The following is a 26048-nucleotide window of genomic DNA, read 5'->3' as shown; positions in this document are numbered from 1 at the left end:
TTATGTCATAATTTTGTCTTTTTTTTTTTTTAATTTATCCGGTAGATGAGAATGTTGGTGAAGTGTAGTCAAACTTATTCTGTATATTGTGTGCTTAATATGTTGTTTTTTTTTATCAACTTTTGAGTCACAAGTTTTATTTGCAATTGTATTTTATGATCTTCTAAGGTCTTGTTCATCGTGTTGTTAGTGACATAACGAGATATGGTGATTGTTGGTGATGATAAGAGGGTAGTATCAATTAGTGTGATTTTGAAAAATATTATTCATTAATTTTCATGCATGATTAAAGGCTTTGTTTTGTAAAATTGGTAAGTTTCTTGCCCTCTTTTATTACTCTCTCTGTTTTTTAATATATAACGTTTGACTTTTTGACACACACTTTTAAGTGCTTTGACCGGGTAGTTAAAAGTATTATTTTTGAAGTTTTCTTTTTTGAATAAAAATATATAACCAAAATTTTAATTCACAAAAAAAATTAATTTTTACTAGCCGGTCAACGCACCTAAAGATATGTGCTCAAGTCAAAAGTGACGTATAAAAAAAACAGAGGGAGTATATTGAATTGGCTTTAATAGTAGTTATTGCAGTTTTAAATTTTAGCTATTTTAAATGGTAAGTTGACTCACTTGATTAGTGTTAATTTTTGAATTTTATTTTTTCTCGAATAATTGTTTGTTTATATATGCTTTAAATGCTTTAATTCTCATTAATTAGAGTTTAATGCAATACGTTAACCGGTGTATATTGAATTGTAGTCTTAAATAATGGTTTTTATTTGTACCATTTATGGGTGGCCATGATTGATGGCGTATATTATTGGCCTAATAAACGGCAATTCAGTGCCATTTTGTTGGCTTGTTTATTACATTTTATTTAATTGGTTACTTAAAATTTTAGATATTTTTTGAAGGTTACAGTTTTATATTTTAATACTTTTATCATTAATTATTCTTAATAATTATTTATCTTTTTATATATCTAGCCAAAGTGTCTCCCTTTGGTTAGATATATATTTTTCTTCTGTTTTCTTCTTATATTATCTTATTTTTTTGTCGAATTATTTTTATATTTATCATTTCATTCACTTTTACCATCTTTTGATAAACTATACTGATTTTAATTATTAAATTTATTATATTTTCTTATTATTAATGAATCGTATTTGTTTCAGGTAGCGTGGTCTTACAAGTTGGGACGTTTTCTTTTCGGACATTAAGGTGTTATTGTCTAAACTTCCGGAGATATTTTCATGTCTTTCGGTTAGATGATAAGTTTTTTTAAATGAAATAAACTCGTCGGAGTATTGGCGTATATCGATACGAGCAAGTGTATTTTCTGTCAAAATAAATAAATAAATAAATAAAAAGTGTTAAATAGTAAGAAATATAGAATAGTGATACGATCATTTAATATTTGATTGATTGATAAAAAGATATATATGAGATTAGCGGGTGAATTTAAATTTTGTATCATAAATTATTATTATTTTCAACAAATTCTGAGTAGTTGAGAAATTTTCGTAAGAATATAAAATTCCCGCGGCCTTTGGAGAAAAACTGTGGAGTATAAATATAATGCAAGAAAAATATTTGATGCACATAATTGTATACAAAATTTTGTAAATAATAATATATGGTGGGTTTTAATTGAAATGAGCTTATGTATTCACATTAACCATCCCAATTGAAATATTTCACATCAATTGTCATGTTATGTACAAATTTTAAGTGCATAGTTACGTGCACCTAGTAATGCAAAGCTGGTCTTATCATACAGTGCTTTTAGCTATGGATGACGATCGGGTCAGATTTCATCAAATTCATATCCAATCTGTTAGTTGGATCGGGTTCGGGTTTGAATATTAAAATATAAATCCAAATCCAATCCGTCGTGATTTTTTGGGTTTCGGGTTTCAACCGAATATCTTAAAAAAATATTTAAAAATAATTTCTTTTTAAACCTATATAAACTATGATAATTAAAAATATTTTTTTTAAAATTAGGATTATTGGATGGGATTCTGTTTGTTTAATTTAGAACAATATAAACTTAAATCATATTAATTTTCATTATTATCAATCATTTGATTTATCAATTATAATAAATTTATGTAAATTATGCTTGTACTTGAACTATGAGATAGACGATAGTGGATCAAATTTTTTTTAAATTAATTTTATTTAATAACATGACCTCATGTCATTTAATAACATATTTCATACAATATATTATTGATGAAGTATTTGTCTTGAATTGAATCTCTTATTCTTTTAACCTAATATATTGATATTGTGATAATTATATTACATTCATTAAAAAATTAAATAACATATGCAAAATATACTATAAATAATTTAATATGAATATATTATATGGTGTATAAATTATATATGTGCGTGTGTTCGGGTTTTTTTCCGGATTTCGAATTGGGTTTATGATCGGTAAAGGTCATATCCAAATCCATATCCAAATCAAAAAATCGGGTTGAGTATATCCAAAAATTCGGATTTCCGATCAGGTATCCGTCAAATCAGATTATTTTGCCATCCCTACTTTTACCTTCAGGTGAACCATTTCCTCCGTCCGGTGAACTTTTGGCTATTATATTTTTTGTGAAATGAATGTCTAATTTCAACATGATTCGTATAAAATAGAATGAATAATAAATAAATGTATAATAATTTTATCCCTTCTATCATTCCATTCATTTCATTTTTAAAGAACTCAAATTCTCTATTTTGGAATGCTCCATTAATCCATCCATTTCATCTTTAAAGAACTCAAACCCTCCATTTTGGGAAGAAATATTCCATTGCATTCATTACATCCTCTTAAGGAACTCAAACCCTCCATTTTTCTATTCAAATTTCGTCATACAACATTTGAACTCCCTCATTTTTTTTCAAAATTCTCTCTTCTACCCTATATTATGCTTTTGTTTTCATTCATTTCATTTCATTCATACCAACTAAACATAATATTATCATTTATAAGTGAGGATTTACTTACATATAAAATAACTTTTGATTAATATTTTTGAATAAATTTTTGATATCTACAATTTATTAGATATAGAAATTATTAATTGAATATTATAAATTATTTTTTAAAATAATCTTATACATATTTATAAATTTAATTTCTTTAAAAAATAAATCACTAAAAACATATAGATTTTTAACTTTTTAAATTCTAAAATTCTGATTATATATAAAAAAGAAGTCGGCTCATAATTATTTCTGATCAAAGGTACAAATGAGCTTATCAATAGAAAAATGATCTCTCTAGTGTGTGTTCATGTGCACATAATAACAACTATTTTTTTATATACGTGAGAGATTTTGATTGACAGAAATTTTTGTGCATGTAGCGGGCTATCATTATTATGGGATGGGAGCCGATCAAAATCCACCAACTAGTTGAAAAATGATTGTTATGGACACATACCAGAAAACCAGATACTCTCTCTGTCCCAGTCAATTATATGCGTTTCTTTTTCACTGCTCGCCACGCTTTTTAAGGCTCTTAAAAAACATAGTTATACAACTTATTTTTAAAATTTTCTTTTTTTTGTATAAGAGTATAAATGTTATATTTTTATATAAAAAAAATCTTAAAAGTAATTTACAGAATTATACTATACTAGATTTTCTTACCCGCGCTCCGCGCACGGGTGTCCTAATATTGTAGTTGTTTTTTTTTGGCGTTGTGAAATAATTTTTATGATTAAGAACAGAAAATTAAACCATCAAATAATCCCAAATTAAAAATTAAATTAATAAAATAAAATGTCATTTAAAATCAACATAGCCCGGATGAAAATACTTCGTCCATGATACGAAAACATCAGACTTACCACCCATCATTTCTTCATGCATCATATTTGTATTAGTCTTGCAATTCGTATTTTGAGCAAGTCAAGTTAGACCGTAAGCTCCGAATCTGAAGGTACCTGAAGAAACAATTTCACAATCAGGTGGTTTAGTACCTTATGTGGTCTTCGTTTCTTCAACCATTTTAATAAATTATCGTTTGAAAATATTTTAAATAAATTTAAATTTTAAATGTTTTGAATTATAGCACTTATTGAATCAATGCTTACGTATTAGTTAAGACAGTTAAAAACAAAAATTAGAATGAATGCATAATTTATGGGATTGTGCTAGAATCAATGCTTTGAATTATCGTTTGAAAATATTTTAAATAAATTTAAATTTTAAATCCTTTTTGCTATGAATTATAGCAGTCTATATCCATGTATCGGGAAATATAAAAAAAATTAATATATAAAAATTTCATTATCAAGAGCTAAATTGTAGTGTTAAAAAGTGTTCCATTGATCAGGAAGTATAACAAAAAGTCTTGATTTGGAAATTAAATGTGTTGAATATGGAAACCAGTATATATTATACAAAAAAGTATTGTAATAATAACAGCCAAAATCAGTTAAATCAAATAAATTTTGACTGTTTTTCCTTATTTACATATGGGTTATAGCAGGCTAGACCCATGTATCAAAAAATTTAAAAAGTCAAAATATATAAAACCTTCCTTATCAAGAGTTAAAATTATGGAGTGAGATTTTATTCGAAATTATGACAAAAAGTCTTGATTTGAAAATTGAATATAATGAACATGGAAACTGCAAAAATTTAATAGAAAAGTATTTTAGTACTTAATGTCAAAATCAGTGGAAATCAAATAAAGTCTGACTTCCCTATTTGCATATGAGCTATAACCGTCGAGATCCATGTATCCGAATATTTAAAAATCTAATATATAAAAACTTCCTTATCAAGAGCTAAAATTGTGGAGTGAAAAAGGACTCCATTAATTTGAAATTATAACAAAAAGTCTAGATTTGAAACTTGAATATAGTGAATAGGGAAACATCTTCATATTATACAAAAGAAATAAATGCCAAAATAATTGAAAATCAATATTTTGACTACTTTTCCCTATTTACATATGAGTTATAGCAGGTTAGATTCATGTATCTGGACAAAAATTGCGTCATATTCATTCTCGGTGGTTCTTGTCAAACAACAATGACACACGATAAGATGTAAACAAAAAGTCTAGATCAATAAGCAGATGTTGAGGAAAAGTGAATATAAATCTTCACACGATGAGCATCCGATAGTTGCATAGACGAATCATCTTCATTCAGCAGCTGCAAGGAAAACTCAATAACAAAAAGTGGCTCAATAATGCATTAGAGTACATATGTGCATCCTAATCACTATCAATACGAAAGGAAATTATGCAAAAATAATCATTAGAAATCAAAAATAATCTCAAATTCCTGGAACATGAAATCAATAGAAATCGTGAGGACGGATTTCTTAGCTTTTCTCTGTAGCAAATTATCAAACACGTTAAATACAAAATCATATACTGATTATGATACCTGCAGCGTTCAAACAACAAACTTCAGAACCCGTTCAACAATAATAGAATAAACAAATATACACAATGGAGCAAATATTGTAAATTAAGCTCGAAATAGTGCAAACCTATTTCACGACCAATGGTGTTATTCTCTTTTTGACTTCGAGACGTCATCCCTTGTCGAAGCATCGTCGCAAAAGAACTTTGACAGATACTACCTGATGGATACACGGATCAACGCGTTTTGTGCAAGATAAGTAGAATTCTATTATTAAATAAAGTAAATAAGCGCAAAGCAAAGTTCGTAGGTAGAAAAATTAATGTGAAAAGAAAGCCAAGATCAGTAGTACTGTAGTAAAATCCAATCGAGGACACAAATCAGTTCGAAAACTAAGCAAGAAAACATACTCGTCACGATTAGAGGCTTGGAAGAAAGAATGGTTTTGAATGTGAAATTAAAATTATCTACTTTCATCTGATAAGAATATCATATGCAAATAAGTAGTAAAGCTTAAATCTGAACTGACGTCGTGATCAATGGCACGATTCAAGGATGCGTGATTAATGCTATTTTGAAATTCTAATCTTGATATGATGATCGTGATATGATTTGAATGTGCTCTCAGATCCAACGATACTCGGGTCGGGTTTCTTGAAGATCCGAAATGTTTCATCACAGTGTTAATTTGAATAAGAAGATGCGGGGTCGAACCGGAAGCTTGATGGGTTGATCCACTCCAATGTGAAATTACCATATCAGCCTTAAAAAAGAAAAAGAAAAATAAAGATGAATACAAACAATCAAGGATATGAGGTCTTGATGACGGTTATATATATATATCCACTCTCTACCAAATATATAGACATATAGACATATACATAAATACATATATAGATATGAAATCAATCAAACAAATTAGCATAATATATATATCCACTCTCTACCAAATATATGGATATATAGACATATACATATACATAGATATGAAATCAATCAAACAAATTAGAATAAATAAAATCGTTGTTTTAATTCTTGTCATACTATTGTTTAACGAAAGCTATAATCAAGGAAATTTGAATCTAAAATTAAAGAGAGACAACCATATGATTCCAATTTTGCAAATTTTTAGATGGTAATGGAAAGAATCGAATGAAATTCACTCCATTCCCATTCTGAAGCACCAATCATGCATATAATCAACCAGAGCTAAATATTGACCACATGTGCCTTCTAAATTGCTTACAATTTCTGATCCTCAAAAGATATTATTTTTCAAATAAAATTAAAAAAAATTCAAACCAATTAAATATATAAAAAGCATTGATTATGCAGCTGATTGAACATGCTTAAATATCAACTAAATGCTGCTTCACACACCCTACCATTGCGACGCTCTGTTAGTGCTTTAGTATATAATTTTGAACTAATTTCATATTTATTTTAAAATAAAAAATAAGAGAGTAAAACATATATAATGACACATCTCACATTTTTTATATATAAGAATTACTTTATCAAAACTATAAAATAAAATAATGAAGAAAACAATAACACATAAATAAATTGAACAAAATAATAGTCAAATCATAATTTTTTAAAGTATAACATATTTATTCGTGCATTAATACCTTATTCTTTTTAATATAATCTTATGAAAATATTTTAACTTTACTTTATTTTTAAATATTTTAAGAAAAGACGATTAGTAGTTTAAGAGGTAATCACTCTTTCAATCTATTGAATTTCTTAATGCAATATCATACAAAAATCTTTTAAGTGCTTAGGAAGTCTTTACAAATTTAATTCGAAATAGATAAGCAAAAAATTATAATCAAAAATAGGTAAATATACAAAAATATATATATGTAGATGTGAAATATATTAAATGTATAAAGATAAGAAAATTATTGTTTGAAATTTTCATAAATATATTATAATTTTAAATATTTTAAGATAAGATGATCAACAATTTAAGAGATAATTCAATTTTTGAATTTTTAATTTTTCATGCAACATCGTATAATAAAGTCTTCAGAGTGCTTAGGATGTCTTCTCATATTTAATCAATGAGAAATTGGAAGTAATTAATTACAATTATAGATACGCAAATATATGGATATACACACACATATGAAATCAATTAAAAGAATCAAAATAAGTAAAATAAAGTCTGTTACAATTAGTAAACTTCCCGTGCAAGTTATACTAATTATTCAATTAACATACTTGAAACCGGAGGAGAAAAATAAAAAAGATGAGAGAGATACCGATGAATTTGAGTTTTTAAAATAGATGATAAGAATTGATTTGATTTTGAAAAACAATCAATGCTTTACATATTAGTTAAGACAATTAAAAATAAAAGCTGGAATGATTGTAAGGAAGGAAAGAAAAAATAGGATACATACTAAAAATGACAACCATTCAACACGAATTAAATGTGTCATAATGACATGGAAGGAAGAAAAGGAAAAAATATCAACCATTCAATAGGAATCAATTTTGTTTGTAGTGTGCAATGAATAGGAAGCACAAATTAAGGCTGAAATTATGAGATTACATATTTATAATAACCAATGAGCTGGATTTTACGTGGCATTTACGTGGCATTTACGTGGCTTTTACGTGGCTTTTAAAAAATGAGGTGGACTTTGTGACTGGGCATCATTCAGGAATTATTATATAAATAGATAAATAGATTGAAGTATTAAAGTCTGTGCCGCGCTCCCGTCTCCTAATGTATACTATTGATCGGGCCGGAGGGAGTAGAAAAAATAGCCAAGCATGCCCCCAGCAAAGATGACTTTAAATCTTTGGGCGCCGTCAAGTTTGTTATGTTAAAGTGTATATATATGTCAGCGTTTATTAATAACATGGAAAGTGTTCCGTTAAAGTGCATGTATATTGTATACACCAGCGTTTATGATAAACATCGAGAAATAACACGTGGAGATCCCAAGTGTATACAGGTGTCAGCATCGCCCTCTTCCATTTTGTACAAGTGCATGCTTTTTCCGGTATAAATTTAAGCTTTTTCATCCATTTTATACATCAAAGGAAAAACACAAAGTACTCTCTAGAAGAAAATAGAGAGCCGAAATGGAGGAATCCCATAATTATGACGATTTACCTAGAGACAGTGATGACGATTTATGTAGATTGTGGGGCTTACCCTATTGTCAAGGTAAGCCAAATTAGAATCTCTTCTGATAATTTTCGAAATTAGTCAGAGTCGAACTCGGGTGTCCCGAGACGATAAATCTACCGGGCTATCCAATCGTGTTCATATTATTTTTATTATTTAAATTTTAGTTAGTGTAGTATTGTCTCACAATTGAAGTGTGAGTTCTTTTTTTTTAAATGGCAGGGATTCCCTTCCCTCCTAGACTGACAGCAACAGCAGGTAATTCCGTTTTAATATTTTGTATATTTCTTATTTATAAACTTACATATTGAACTCAACAATCAACTCAAATCACTATTGGTTAATCAAAAATGTCTCTAAAAAGAACGATTTTGTTTTTTAATTTGCTGTATTTTTTGTCCCACTTAACTAAATTCCTAGATCGTTCCCGGTCAAGTGCATACAAAATAGTAAAATTAGTACCGTTAAATTATAGTTTCACAATGTTGTGTAACGATGATGATATTATTTGGAATCACCTAAAAATATAGGGCCAGAGCTCGTGGGACAGAAGGGAGATGGAGCACAAATGATATCTCGCTGTCCAGGTACGAAAGCGTGATACGAGAACAGGATTTGTCTGAGTTATGGTTCCGCAATGTTGTGTAATGACGATGATTTTATTTGGCTTCAGGTAAGAGCGCATGGCCTGAGCTGGTGGGAGAGAAGGGAGAAACTGCGGCGGCGAAAGTGGAGAAAGAGAATCCAGGAGTCCATGCGATTGTGATGCTGGAAGGGAGTCCGGGGACACTGGACTTTAGGTGTGACAGAGTTCGGGTCATGGTTAACGAACATGGAATCGTTGTTCATCCTCCTCACATTGCATGAGCCACGGCCATAACCGTTCCGCTTTACATGTCTCTTTTTAATAAATAAATAAAATGTAGCTGCTGGATGTTGTTTATCCAGTGGCATAATCCTCCTATTTTGTAATTCGAGTTAATATAAGGAATTTTGTCTGAGTGTTTTGCTACTCGGTGGCTTGATTGCAAGACGATATAGTGTTAGACAAAGGCTTGACAGAACAGTTTGAGCAAGTCCAATAGTGTCTTAGTAAAAATCTTATATATATAATAAAATATAATGTCCTAGTGATTTAGGACACTATACAATACATCTATTACAACAATATACCTTATCTTCATGTCTTAATATTAAAATATTAATATATTTGAATATAACTATATATAAGTCAAGTATGAAAAAGTGTGAAAAGAGAGAGAAAGTAAATATTTTATAGATTAAAATGGTTTAGTACAAGTGTGGTAGTGCCTTATAATAAATAAGGCACATGTAGTATCTCGTGTTTTAAGATACCACTAGGACACTGTTGGATTACATCTTTATCCCAAATATGTTAAATTTTAACTTAAAACATCATTATAGGGCACTGTTGGACTTGCTCTTGTAAGTATGAACCTACTACCTATTCTTGATCATAACATAAATTTTCTACTAATGGAGACCGGTATATCGTGATCTTATCAAGACATCCTTTTAACACTAGGAGGTTTTTAAGAGAATCGTTAAATTAACACGGTGACCTCTGAAAGCAAATAGAAATGTTGATTGATCAGAACAGAGTCCTCTACTTAAATTAAGTCAACTATGATTAATGTATTTCTTTGATTTAATTAAACTTGCCTGCATTAATGCTGGTTCCTAATAACACCAAACTTCTTCTCTTTTTTTTTTTTGAAAATAATAACACCAAACTTCTTGATATTTAGAAATTTAATTATTTATTATATATTTAAGTAAATATACTAGATTACTATTGAAATGCTATAAATATATTTCAAGTCATCGTATTTTAATTTAAATTAATGTTAAGTGAATCTCACACATTGGATTTGAAGCCGAGATATCTGATATCATTATTTAGGTAACAATTAATTTTTTTGATGACTAGATGATTGGTTGATATTCGTATCAATTTGTACATATTGTTTTCTAGAATATTGTATCTTATGAATAAAAGAAGTAATAATTCAAAATCTATACAAATATTCGTTAAACGAAGAGTCACAAATTGTTAAGTCTAACAGGTCAAAATGGGTTTAATTGAAACGAGAACTATAATATAATAAAAAAGAAGTTAAAATTTGAGCATTGGGATCTCAGCTGGGTCCGATAAATTCTGAGGTTCAAAAATTTTTATGTTAGTATACATAATAAAAAAATGCAGCACGAATGGATACAGAAGACTCAAATTTTTTGAGAAGATGCTGCGGTTTTAGAAAACTTAAAAAAAAAGTGATTTTTGTTCAAAGTAAAATAATAGATTAAAAATGAATTATAAATAAGTTAATATAATGTTTGGAAGAGAGGTAGAAGTTTTAAAAGAAAAGCTAGCCTTCTGATCAATTTCTAAGAAGAGCTTTTAAGTAAAAAAATTAGAAGTTAGAAGAAAGTTTTTGCTTCCATGACCGGCGTGACATTTTCTTTATAAGCCGACACTTCTGTTATTGTTAAAATTGACATGGACACCAGCATATTTTGATAAGGGTTTTGGTGCATGACAATCCAATGTCCTTGGAGTTCTTATCCAACACACACCTCTATTATCATCAGATCTGTATTTCAAGAGTTGGGATTGAAATTTGTTCTTTTAAGTATCCGTTATAATTTTCCGCAAATATGAAAGGTTCCTATCCGCGGAAATTTTACGCCTATCCGTGGAAAATTATAACGGATACTAAAAAAACGAAGTTTTAATCTGAACTTTTATAATAAAGATCCGACAGTCCTGAAAGTGTGCGTTAAATAACCTGTCATCGCTGATAACAGTACCTTTTTGATAAACATCAAAAAGAGGAGAGTTTTAATTGAACATAACTTACATATATGACTGGGATAACACGTGTTGGAACGCAAGGGTTCACACGTGTCCACTGACATCAAGGTAAGTTCGACCACCTTGCATGCTTTTTTACTATAAATATGGGGCTCCCTCTTCCATTTTGTACATCAAAAAAATCACAGAATACAAGTGCCTACCTGTGGAAACCATGGAATCGTTGCTTAGCTGTCAAGGTAAGTGTTTATAATTAAATAAAGGTAGTAATAGTTCCAAGGTTCAACTCTAATACAATGTAAAAAAATTATAACATTTAGGTTTTTAGTCGTGTTCCCTACAAACCGGTTGCCGGGAAAAGATTATCTAACACACTGTATGGGGTCGTTAAATTTAGATTTCAAAAGCTCAGATCCAATCTTGAGTTTTAAGTTAAATTTTGGCAATATTATTCAGGATCAGGAAAAAGTTCATGGCCGGAGCTGGTGGGAAAGAAGGGACACATAGCAGCTAAGAAAGTGGAGCAAGAAAACCCTAACGTCCATGCAATTATTATGCATCAGGGGAGTCCGGCTACGCAGGATTTCAGATGTGACAGGGTTCGTATTGTGGTTAACAATCAGGGAATCGTGGTTTCTACTCCTCGTATTGCCTGAGCCATATCCAAGTGCACGGATCATCCACTGCATCTCAAAATAAATAGTGAGTTCTACATGTATCGTGTTAGAGCATCTCCAATGTGAGGTGCCAACCAAAGTTGCTAAACATGCTTATTCATCAAAAATATCAATATTTTATTTTCTCTTTCTTTTAAGTTGCTTTTGGCACCCATCTTATCAATATTCACTCCAATGGTTGGCAACTAAAGTGGTCAAAAATACTATAATTTTGTTTATCTAAAACTAGATAGGATATTATAGGTTTTTATGACAATAAATGAATTTTTCCCATTTTGGGAGGGTGCCAAAGGGTGCCAAAAATTGGCAACTTTGCTTGGCACTCCTATCACTCCAATGGATAACCAAAAAGATTGTTATGTCATGTCATGCCACATGGCATTTTGTCACCTCTCTTGGCACCCCCATTCCCCATTGGAGATGCTCTTAATAAATAAAGTGTATGTATGCCGATGATCAACTGGCACTGTAATGCAGCTGGTTTGTGGTTTAATAAACTAAATAAAGATGGCATGCATCTCGCAGCATCGTGCTCTTCTTCAAGAATTTGACATGATTTCTCAGTATTACCGGACCGTTCGGACAAATTTTAAAAAAATAACTTTTAACTTAAAATAAAGAAGTAGATCAGAAGTTAGAAGTAAATAAGTTAATAAAATTTTTTTATGAAAAAAATTGACATTCTCAACTTTTTAAAAATATTTTTACTTATTTCAACAAGTCTAGGTCAAGCATGTGTCGAGTAACTACAGGACTGCCATCTTTTGGGGTGATTGAAATCTGAACTTACAAATGGGAAACAAAGCAATGGAATTATACACATATAAGATATTTGAATACTGCATGTCATATTGACGATGCTTTTGATCAAGAAACATCTGAATCTTTGCTCTGTTTAATTAATTGACAAGTCAAACAGAAAAACTTAGCCATAAACAAAAAAAAACCGGCTTGAAATATAAAATAGTATATCATTTTAATGATTATTTAGAATAAAAGATCATCAATATTTGAACCAGTTTATGAGCATTTTTATTTTCTTTTTTATGGGACACTGATAGCTTCGATCATTTTTTATTTTCTTTTTGAAAATAAACTTTCACTAATTTTGAAATTCAGAAGGTAGCATATCCAACAAAACAAACTTGGAGGAGAAATGACTCTAGCTAACACATGATCCTTAATTCAAATAAATATATGCTCGAATAAAACTAAGTACGGTTAAAATTAACAACCAAACATGTAACTTTGGACATCATGAAATGCTAATGAGAAACAATTATTAAATATTAAAATTAGAAACATAAAAAAGGATCTGTAATAAGTGGAGACACAGAAGATAATTTTTTTTTTCACTACATATATATATATTGGTAGCAAACATCTTTTTTATACGCCGAAATATATGTTATGTTAAGATAAAATAGTTTAACACGTCTGTATTCATATTTAAAATAAGACACATAAGCGATGTTGAAATTGACGATGCTATATTCATAAATTTTTACTCTGTGTTCACAATCTTTTTCAAAAAATCCGTTTGACCTATCAACCACAGTTACATTTCTCGGAAAGTTTTTATCGATAAACCAAATAACCTACTCTCACAAAAAAAGGAGAGAAAAATCACCCATTCTCACTAAACGGAAAAATCAAACACAAACTAAAATGATTAGTTCTGTACCAAAAACCTATATCACGAGATAATCGATCCACTCACAAATTCAAAAAACCCCCGGCAGCGAATAAGAATGAAAATCGAAAATTTATTGATATAGATCTAAAAAAATTTTGCTTAAAAAAAGAGAGATTTATTACGAAAATCAATGAGCAAAAACAATCAAAGAACAAGCAAAGATTTGTTAAGTAAAGTTTGATATGCACATAACAGCATTTTTTTGATAAATATCAAGAGGAGGAGAATTTTAAAATGAACATAATTACAATATATGATTGGGGTAACACGTGTTGGTAAGCAAGTGTATACATGTGTCCACATGACATCTAGGCATCTATATTAACAAAATAAATTCGACAACCTTGCATGCTTTTTTTGAGTATAAATATGGGCCTCGTCTTCCATTTTGTACATGAAAAAAAGAATAAAAATCACAGAGTACAAGTGTCTACCTACCTGCAGAAACCATGGAGTCATTGTTTCGCTGTCGAGGTAAGTGTGTATAAACTATTATAAAGTAGTAATATATATATCGTTTAAATCGAACGAAAATGTAAACAAGAAGAGATTGTATTTTTATAAGTTATAGTTTTACAATATGAATATGTAATAACAATATTATTCATCAGGATCAGGAAAAAGTTCATGGCCGGAGCTGGTGGGAGAGAAGGGACACATAGCAGCTGTGAAAGTGGAGCAAGAAAACCCTAACGTGAATGCAATTGTGATGTGCCAGGGGAGTCCGATGACCAAGGATTTTAGGTGTGACAGGGTCCGAGTTGTGGTTAACAACCAGTATTGAAATTCAGAGTGTGTTGCTATATGAAGAGAAAAGTTGCAGAGAAAGCTCTGTATATTGAAACTTAAGCTACTGTTTTACAAACTGTATGGAAAGGAGAAGATAAGCTATACAGAGTGGTGTTGAGTATATATACAGAAGACCACCACTAACTATGTAACTAACTTCTATATATACAACTTCTATCACTAACTGTATCTATTGTGTCTCTAACTAACAGCTGTAACAACTCAGCTGCTGATGTGGCTGACAAATCAATCATGTTGGTTGAAACTGCACTGCTGGTATATGCTGCATGGTGTGCATGATGTGTGGTTGATGTACTAGTCTCAATAGCCCCCCTCAAGTTGGAAGGGGATGAAGAATACACTCCCAACTTGGATAGAAGGTGATCAAACTGTTGAGATGGTAGAATCTTGGTAAATACATCTGCTAATTGATTGGTAGTAGGTAAATATGTGAGCTGAAGTAATCCTTCCAGAACTTTGTCACGTGTGAAGTGACAATCGATTTCGATATGTTTAGTGCGTTCGTGGAAGACGGGATTTTTAGCAATAGCTATGGCAGATTGATTGTCACAATGGAGGGTGACAGGTTTTAAATTGGTAACACCTAATTCTTCAAGCAAACGTACTGTCCAGGTAACATCTGCAGCAGCAGATGCCATGGCACGATATTCACTTTCAGATGAAGAACGTGAAACTGTACTTTGTTTCTTAGATTTCCATGCAACAGGTGAAGAACCAAAGAGCAGAACATAGCCAGAAACTGATCGACGTGTGTCTGGACAAGAAGCCCAGTCACTGTCTGAATATGCTTGTAATGTGAGAGTATCAGAAGCCTTTAAAAGAATACCCTGATGTGAAGAATGAGCAACATAACGTAAAGTATGATTCAAAGCTTCAAGGTGAGGAACACGAGGTGAATGCATAAATTGGCTGAGAACCTGGACTGTGTAGTTGAGATCAGGATGAGTGTGAGTAAGGTAATTCAGTTTACCAACAAATGAGCGATAAACTTCAGGATCAGATAGCAAAGGACCAGTAGAATTATCAAGTTTAAGAGCTTGGGGAAGAGGTGTAACTGCTTTCTTTGAGATATCAAAGGGAGAATCATGAAGCAAATCTCGAATGAATTTAGACTGTGTTAATGTAATCCCAGCATCAACATAGTCGACTTCAAGACCCAAAAAATAATGCAGCTTCCCTAAATCCTTTATGCTGAAAGTTTCATGGAGATGTGTTTTGATACTCTGAATAGAAGATATGTCAGTCCCTGTGATGATAATATCATCAACGTACACAGCCATAATTGTGATGTGATGATCAGTTTTCTTGATGAAAAGACTGTAGTCATTTTTTGATTGACAATATCCTTGTGTAAGCAATTCTTGTAACAGTTTATCAAACCATTCTCGTGATGCCTGCTTTAGGCCATAAATCGACTTTCTAAGTCGACAAACCAAATTACCAGGATTTGGAATACCTTCTGGTACAGTCATGTATACCTCTTCTGAAAGATTACCATGCAGAAACGCATTGTTAACGTCAAGCTGGTAAATAGACCAATTTCTACTAGCAGCTAAAGCCAACAAGCAACGTATTGTGTTCATTTTAACCACAGGGGAAAAAGTCTCTTCATAATCAACACCATATTGTTGATTAAAGCCCTTAGCAACCAAGCGTGCTTTACAACGTTCAAGGGTGCCATCTGCTCTTAGTTTTACCTTAAACACCCATTTGTGTCCAACAGCTTTCTTTCCTTTAGGAAGAGGCACTAAATCCCAAGTTTTGTTTGCTATTAAAGCTGTAATTTCTTTATCCATGGCTTCCTTCCAGAGTGGCTGTGAAACAGCTTCTTTGTAGTTCTTTGGTTCAGAAATCAAGTCCATCTGTGATAGTAATGCAGCATGATGTGTATAAGCAGTGTGACACTAAAAATCATTAAGATATGCAGGCTGCTTTCTTGTTCTGGTTGATGTTCTAGCAGGTATAGGATCAGAAGTGGAAGAAGTGGAAGATTCAGATGAATTGAGTGAAGACTCAGATGAAGTGGATGCAGTACTGCTATGAATATCAGGTTCAGTAGCAGAATGACTATTTGTGATATTAGGAAAAAGATCAGAATAAAATTCTGATTGAGGAACAGTAACAACAGGAAGATAAATGGGATTAGATGAGTAAAAAGATGGATCAGTTGCAATGTTATGAAAGGGAAAATGAAACTCATGGAAAACAATATCACGTGAGACAGAAATCTTATAAGAGTTGAGGTCAAGAATTTTAAAACCTTTCTGTGTAGGAGTATAGCCAAGAAAGACACTTGGAGTGGATCTTGGATCCAACTTTGCTCTGTGAACCTGAGAAGTAGCTGTATAGCATAAGCATCCAAAGGGTTTAAGAGTACTGTAGTCAGGTTCCTCATTATAGAGTAGCTTGTAGGGAGTTGCATTATTAATGCTTGTAAGTGGCATTCTATTTATCAGATATGAAGCACATAAAACACATTCTCCCCAAAATCTATCTGGTACTCTTGACTGGAATAGCAATGCTCGAGCTGTCTCCAACAAATGTCGATGCTTTCTTTCTACAACCCCATTCTGTTGGGGTGTGTAGGCACAGCTAGTCTGATGTAAAATCCCTTTATCCAGAAAAAATTGCTTCAATCTGCCTTCACATAACTCAGAGGCATTATCTGATCTTACACATTTGACAGTGCCTTTGTATTGTTTTTCAGCAAAAACAATAAAATTTTCAAGAACAGCAGGAGCATCAGATTTATATTTAATGAGATGGATCCATGTATAACGACTAAAGTCATCAACAATAGTAATGAATTGTGCACAACCAGAATGAGTTTTGACCTTATAAGGTCCCCATAAATCCACATGCAACATTTGCAAAATTTCAGTACTCTTTATTGTACTATGACTAAAAGAAGGTCTGGTTTGCCTAGCTAGAGGACAAACATGACAGATAGAGTCATTGACTGTTTTAAAATCACAAGAGAGGGAATTCTGGAGAAGCTTTAACTGAGCAAAAGGCATGTGTCCAAATCTGAGATGCCATTTCTGTGCTTCACTTGTAACAGCAGCAAAACATTGTTTTGGAGAGAGCTTGGATGGAACAGTGTAAAGACCATTTCTCAGGTTACCAAGAGGAGTTGGTTGTCCTTTCTGAGAAAGGTCCTGTAAAAAACAAGAATCATTGGTGAAAAGAATCTGACAATTCTGATCTCTACATAACTTGTGCACAGAAATGAGCTTAAATTGGAAATCAGGCACATGTAGGACATCTTTGAGAATGATATTATTTCCCAAATCAACTGTTCCAATATGTAGAGCCTTAATGTGACTACCATCAGGAATTGTGATACAATTATCAGATTTAGTAATAATTTCATATGTGATGAAATTATCCAATGTTGGAGAAATGTGGTCTGTTGCACCACTATCCAGCAACCAATTAGAGTCAACAAAAGACAACAAGCAAGTTTTACCTGCCAGATTAGCTTGACTGTTGTCAACTTCATCAGATGTGGAAGTCAATTTGTGTTGAGAAAGTAGATTGAGCAAAGTGTTGTACTGTTCTGAGGACAAAGCAGCTGGACTAGTGTCATCAGTACCAGCCATTGCAACAGCAACTCTTCTTTCTTTTGGCTTAAAACCTGCAGGGTAACCATGAATTTTAAAGCACCTGTCAATGCTATGACCTGGAACCTTACAATTGGTACAGTAATAGTTAGCCCCTGATTTAGGCTTCCTGTCCTTGCCATTGTTGTTTCCAAAGTTTTGTGAAGAATTTCCAGAATACTGGTTCTTGTTGTTTCCAGAACCTCTTTTATCTGCATAAAATGCCATACTCTCAGGTTTTGCAAGAGTCATTTCTTTATGATTCTCTTCTTGTGCAATCAGCCTATAAGCTTGATCCAGAGTAGGAGGTGGAGACATCATCAATATATTTGCCCTCACTGCTGAATATTGATCATTCAGCTTCATTAAAAACTGCATTAGACGATGATCTTGAGCCTTCTGTTGGACTCTCAAACTAAGACCACAAGCACAACTATTCTGAAGAAATGGATCTGCATCATCAAGATTGTCCCAAAGAGTTGTAATAGCAGTATAAAATTCAGAAACACTCAATTTTCCTTGAGTGATCTCAGCCAGTTTCTGTTCTAGAGAATAAACTTGTGTGAGAGACACACTACCAAACCGAGATTCAAGATTCATCCAGATTTCTTTTGCAGTTTTCTTAAAAAGAACACTACGAGCAATATTGTCATCAAGATTGAACAACAGCCAAGTAGCAACCAGAGAATTACAACGCTCCCAAGCCAGAAAATCAGCATCAGATTCATCAGGTACCAGTATTGTACCATTCACAAAACCGAGTTTGTTCTTTACAGTTAAACTAAGCAACATAGATCGCTTCCAATTAGCATATCCAGTACCATTAAACTTGACAGAAACAAGTTGAGTAGAAGTATTATCATTAGGATGAATGTAATATGGACTAGAAGGATCTTGATTTGCATTATACGCAGGATTCGTAGATCGAGACATGATGAAATCGAAAGAAATCGATGAAATGTATACTCAGAACAATAGATCAATCAGTGAATCAAAGCAATCAGCGAATCAAACGATGAATTACACGAGAAAACAACGAACAAAAAGCGTAGAAGAGGCGCAAATGAACAGAAAACACCTGGATCGAAGATTATACTAGAGGATCGATCAGATGTCGCAGAGATGAAGATCTGAAATCGCCTAACCAAGGTCGTCCTGCTCTGATACCATATTGAAATTCAGAGTGTGTTGCTATATGAAGAGAAAAGTTGCAGAGAAAGCTCTGTATATTGAAACTTAAGCTACTGTTTTACAAACTGTATGGAAAGGAGAAGATAAGCTATACAGAGTGGTGTTGAGTATATATACAGAAGACCACCACTAACTATGTAACTAACTTCTATATATACAACTTCTATCACTAACTGTATCTATTGTGTCTCTAACTAACAGCTGTAACAACTCAGCTGCTGATGTGGCTGACAAATCAATCATGTTGGTTGAAACTGCACTGCTGGTATATGCTGCATGGTGTGCATGATGTGTGGTTGATGTACTAGTCTCAATAACCAGGGAATCGTGGTCTCTCCTCCCCATATTGCTTGAGCCGGTTCAAAGTGCACTCATCATGCATATTCCATCGCAAAATAAAAATCTACAAGTCTGCATGTACCATGTTTTTAAATAAAGTGATGCCAATGATCCTGCTTGCAGTTCAATAAATTAAATAAAAATGGCACACATCTTTTAGTAGCTTTCATTTGATATGACTTAACAGAACTGCCCTCTGTTGTATATGTATTTCTAAATTAATAGAAGTACATATACAAGGTCTTTGAATACAGCATGTCATGACGATGGATTTGTTTATGGAAAATCTGAATCTTTGCTGTCAAATTAACTAGCAAGTCCTATCGAAAAACTTAACCAAAAAGATGAGGACTTGAACAAAAAGATCAGGGCTTAAAATATACAGGCATCTCCAACACAATAGACTCTTAAATCATATAAAAAAAATTAATCATATATAAATCAATCACGGCTTAAAATATACCAGCATCTCTAGCACAATAGATTTAATATGTCATATTGAAAAATTTAACCATGAACTAAAACGACCCGTGCTTAAAGTACACCAGCATCTCCAACAATTTTAATTAAAATTAATTAATATATTATAAATAAAAATTATGTAAAAAACCAATTTTAATGGACATTGTTGTCTATAAATCAATCTTGATATCGATTATAAATGCACAACCTAAGACCTCTTGTAAGATTCCACGTCATATACTATCATACTATAAAAATATACCCTATTTATAATAATTTGAATGATAATAACATATCATTTTACAAATTTAGCAAATTTTATTCGATGAGTTAATATATCAGCTCGTAGAATCTTTAGTTAAAAATAATTAAATATATACTAACAAATAAAAAATATGTAAAAAATTCAACTCCAATTAGGCATCGCTGTTGTCTATACATGTAGCAAGATTTCATATTGTCTATTAATACGATATTAAACAAAATAAATTTTATTTATAATAGTTTGAAATAATAATAATATACATTATTACAATATAACTAGTACTATCAAAACAAATGTCCTATTAATTCAACAAGTTTGTTAAAAAATTAACAAGCAATCTCAAATATATATTACATAAAAAAATTTAATCAATAAAACTTACTATCTAAAATCGATCGTTGTTTTTGATCGGTTTAAACTCTAAAAGTGACATACATAACCAACTTATTTTAACTGTCGATTTTGTCCTTTTTTTTAGTTCATAAAGTTGAAGGCTTAAAAACAGTTCCCAATAGAACTTCTAGGCTCTAGCCATCCCATTCTTGATGAAAAACAAAATTTCAACTAGCTGGAGATCGGTAAACAAATAAATATTTGTATGATCTTATTAAGAAATCCTTTTAACACCAGAGACATTTAAGAGAGCCGTTAAATTAACACATAAATTTGAAGCCAAGTAAATCTATATAGGCAAGTTATCATAAGTATCAGAAATGTAAGCCGCGTCTCAAATGGCTGCATTGAGCCACATAAATCACACAAAATTTTTACTTCAGGCTCGATCGTCTAAGATAAAGCTTGAGCTTCCTTAAAAAACATGTCATGCTATCTCCAACTCTCTAAAATCAGCGAAAATATGCCGACATTTCTGTTATGTTAAAGTGTTTATGTACATCAGCATTCACGATAACGTACGGCTGGGAAAACACGTGTTGGTGCCAAGTGTATACACGTGTCCACATGACATCTAGGCATCAATTTTCGCACGTAAGTTCAACCATCTTTCATGTTTTGGTTTCGGTATAAATACGGGCTTCATCTTCCATTTTGTACATCAAAAAAGAAATTAAAAAATCACAGAGTATACTAGAGTCAATCTGATGAGCAACCAAATGGAATCTAACAGTTCAGGTAAGTAGTAATCTATGTAGGGTTTTAGTTTTGGTTTCGTAATAAATTTGGATAATGATGATAATATAATTTGGGATCAGGTCGGAAAGAAGCATGGCCAGAGCTGGTGGGAGAGAAGGGAGATGTAGCAGCGGCCAAGATCGAGAAAGAGAATCGGAGAGTACATGCAGTGGTGGTGCTTGAGGGGTCTCCGGTGACACTGGACCTTAATCCTTACAGAGTTCGGGTGTTTGTTAACAAATATGGACTCGTCGTTGATCCTCCTCGAATTGGCTGAGCCATTTTATAGTACTACATGCACTATGTAACTTAATAAATAAAGTGTACTTGGATGCCAATGACCCAGTGGCATTGGCCTCGTGCTTCAAAATGTGCATGTTATATTGTTATGTAATAATTAATAAATGAGTTAATTACAGTTTGTAACCCCTAGGATTGCTCCAAACGCACTTAAGATTTTGAACTATCAAACGTGACATAATGTACCCTGAACTTTACATTCCTGTGCAAGTTATAACCCATAGTCACTATTCCGTCCAAATATGCCGTTAACTTTAACTGTTTGAGAGGTAACATTGTGTATATTAGTTTCCAACAGCTACTTTACCCCCAGTGACTCCTCAAAGTTTATGTATTATATTTTGAAATTATTTCTGAACACACACAACGATGTAAAAACTATTAAAATAATTTTTAAAATATGTATTTATTTTAAAATTTTAAAATAAGTTACATCGTTTATGTAAAATAATAATAAATTTTCAGATTCTAAATCTAGATACATATTTTAAACTTATTTTAAATTTTTTTACATCCTTGTGTGTGTTCAGAAATAATTTCAAAATATAATACATAATTTTTGAGGGCTCACAAGAGGTAAAGTAGCTGTTGGAAACTAATATACACACTGTTACCTCTCAAACAGTTAAAGTTAACGGCATATTTGGACGGAATAGTGACTATGGGTTACAACTTGCACATGAATGTAAAGTTCAGGGTGCATTATATCACGTTTGATAGTTCAGGATCTTAAGTGCGTTTGGAGCCATCCTAGGGGTTACAAACTGTAATTAACTCTTAATAAATAAAGATCATAGTCATCTAGTGCCTTCAGGCTCTCTGTCTTGTTCGTGGACTTCTCCTAGTAAAATTCTGAATCTTCAGATCCATTAACATTATAATCCCATTATATATTTTGGGTTCAGGGCTTCAAAACTCAAAAAAGAAAAAGGAAAAACGAATTGGAAGTCCGCGGCAAAGAACCGCATAAATTCAACATCACATTTTTGTCGAAGTCAACTAATTTTGACGGCATTCTATCGAAAATATATTTTTTGCCGAATAATGATCGTCGAATAGATAGCATGTCGACTATAACTATTTTTGACGGGTTTTCTTTTTGATAATTTATCTTTTATAAAATGCAATCGAAATTAAACTTCTCAAAATTTTGGACTCTTAGTAGAACATTGTTTCGAAAGTATGAATGTCTAGCGATCCATTCTCCATTCAAAATGAGGATTTGATTAGCGTTAAACATGTGATAATTATATATGCATGCTTTAGCCTCCTATATAGACCCGGCCATTCGGGCGGGCCGGGGCGGTTCGGGCCGGTTCAGACGGTTTTCGAACCGTCACAGGAGGAACCGTGACCGGCACGTCTAGGTTGGCGGTCCGGTCCGTGCCGTGCCGGGCTGAAGAAAGTGGAAACCGAAACCGTCTTATACCGATTCTACGGGTTTGGAGTGTTAAGCGGGTTGGCGGTTCAACCGGTTCACGGTTTGGCGGTTCAATTGCCGCGGTTTAGCAGACAAAAGGCAGAATCACACTCACAGTACTACAGTAGTCACAGTAGGTGATCAAGTATTACATAAATCTGATTATGAAGAGATATGATTGGTACATGTATTATAATCAAATTTCTAAAAAAATACTTACTTTAAGAGTTTGTTTATTTATATGAAATATTTATCTTTTAAATTTTATTTAGAATATTTATATTTCTAACAGATAGATTATTCAAAAATTATTTGCAAAACATTTTATTGAAAGAATTTTTTTCACAAAATCAGCCGATTTCTTATTTTTCTAGTTATAAAAAATAAAAAAATCATCAAAAATACTAATTAAAAAATTATTTATCTTAAAGAAATAAAAGTAATTTATTTCATATAATGTTCTTTTTGAAAAAATCCTTCAAAAAATATATTATATCCTAAAATAAAATGACAAGTAAAATATTTTTCATGAGTTTGATTTCCAAATAATAAAGAAATGAAAGAAATTATTATCCCGGTTTTCTCAAACACAAGTCTACTACCCTCGTCTCTAAAAAAAAAGAAAAAAAAAGTCTACTACCCTCGTGTTTTCAGTAATGAATAAATTTAAAATCAAATTTCCAATGAACATGGTAACAAAGTTAATCTAACTGGCATGCAAATCTAATCTAATCTAATGAAGGAATGTACCAAACATAATCCCGGATATCGCGTATAAATAGCACAAACGGTTCGCGGTTCACCGCGGGCTGCGCGGTTTACCGCGGGCCTGAGCGGTTTTGGCGTGCCGGTTCGTAGCGGTTCGCGAATCAAACATACAGGAACCGTAACCGGCTCGTCAGCAACTACGGTTCGTGCCGGTTTGAACCCATCATGTTAAAATACGAGTCAAATGACGGTTCGGGCCGGTTCGGTCCGAGCCAAACCGCCCGAATGATCGGCTCTACCTATAGATAGGGGCGCCGGATAATGGCAAGACCCGAGAAAGTGTCATTGGGGCGTTTAGGCAAGTTTGAAAAAGTGATTTCTTATTTAAAATATAAAAAATGAATTAGGAGTAAGAAGTAAATAAGTTAACAAAATATTTAAAAAAAGTAAAAATTATCAGATATAAGTTAACATTCTTAACTTCTTAAAATGATTCTATTTATTTACACAAACAAGTTAGGAAAATAGAAGTCAAAAGCAACTTCTGCAATTTAAAATCAAACAGGCCCGATGAAATCTAATGTTAGTTTAATTTTAAGAAGCATAAGCTAACATGGAGAAGGTGCCCGTGGCTTTCTATTATCTTTTTGTTCGCTTCTCCATATTAGTTTATGAAATTTAATGAATCACAAACTGATATTAGATTCGTCAATTAGTTAAATACAAGCTCAAAATAATAATTTTGTGTCTTAAACAAGAGCTTAACTTTTTTACAGGTTTATTCTATATAAGATATAGTAATTTGATATGGAAAAAAAAGATATAGTAATTTGAACGAACTTTAAAAAAGTTTTTGCTATCTAATACAGCTAAATGACAGGGACCCTTATTAAAATTATGATATGCAGCTCGGAAGGACGGTGCTTTTAATTAAGTTTTATTGCGAATTACAACTTCACAAAAGAGAAAGAGGTTGTAATCAAATTTGTACATGAAATGTTTTACAAAGTTAAAAAGAAAACAAAATATGATTAACCGCACAAGAAAAATCTCGAAATATTGGTATCGAGACGTATAACACTCTTTCAAATATTGGTCCCCCGGTCCTTGTCTCTATCTTCCGAGAATTAAATTATAAGATCTTCTTGGAATAAATCACCAATCACACTTTGAGAGTTGAGGCGTTGGCACCCTCTTGACACTTGACACTGCCTGTTAATGAAATATGTACTTGAACACTACTCAAATTTATCAAAATATTATATCAAAACTTGAAATCAAAATTGTGACATATATCAGCTCGCCAAGAGGAACTTTGGTTCTTCCTCTACATGCTAATAAATCACTAGCCTCAGTAAAAAAACATGTCATGCTGTCCCTCAAAACTTTATAAGAAGCAAAAATACGACGACATGTTTGTTATGTGCTAAAGTGTACATGTATATCAGCGCTTATGATAAACATCCAGAGGAGAATTTCAAATGGACTATAGTTCGTCCGGTTGAGATAACACCAACACGTGTCGCTGCCAAAGCCTAGACAGGTGTCAACATGACATCTAGGCATCATTGTTCGCAAGGGAAGTTCGACCATCTCTCATGTTTTTCTTTCGAGTATAAATATGGGCTTCATCTTCCATTTTGTACATCATAAAAATTACAATCAAATGGAGTCTCACTGTCTAGGTAAGAAGTGAGTATAAAGTAGGTGTAAAACAGACGGTGCTAAAAAACAGAAGTTTTTTATGACGATTGACGAGTAACTTATGACGGAATTTGTGCGTTTAAGTTATTGTTTCATAATATTTTGTAACGATGATATTATTGTTTGGGATCAGCAGGTAAAGCTTTATGGCCGGAGCTGGTAGGACAGAAGGGAAATGTGGCAGCAGCGAAAATCGAGAAAGAAAATCCAAATGTACATGCAATTGTGTTGCCGAAGGGGAGCCCGGTGACACGGGACTTCAGGTGCGACAGAGTTTGGGTGTTTATTAACAAGCACGGGCTTGTGGTTGATCCTCCTCAGATTACCTGAGCCGTTTCTCGTTTACAAATATACGTACGCTACAATA

The 26048-nt window shown here is 32.3% G+C and overlaps 1 protein-coding gene across 1 annotated transcript; it reads left to right on the top strand.

Annotated features, from left to right (window-relative positions):
* The first annotated feature begins 14198 nt into the window (after positions 1–14198).
* Positions 14199–14533, top strand: LOC108212756 (proteinase inhibitor-like). The gene is made up of 2 exons (XM_017384471.2): positions 14199–14223; positions 14361–14533. The coding sequence occupies exons 1-2, from the start codon at positions 14199–14201 to the stop codon at positions 14531–14533; spliced, it is 198 nt and encodes a 65-aa protein (XP_017239960.1).
* The last annotated feature ends 11515 nt before the right edge of the window (positions 14534–26048 follow it).

Source organism: Daucus carota, chromosome 3 (genome assembly GCF_001625215.2).
Source record: "Daucus carota subsp. sativus chromosome 3, DH1 v3.0, whole genome shotgun sequence".
In the NCBI taxonomy this organism is placed as follows: domain Eukaryota; kingdom Viridiplantae; phylum Streptophyta; class Magnoliopsida; order Apiales; family Apiaceae; genus Daucus; species Daucus carota.
Note: the sequence above shows the minus strand (reverse complement) of the source record. Positions and strands in the feature narration are given on the sequence as shown.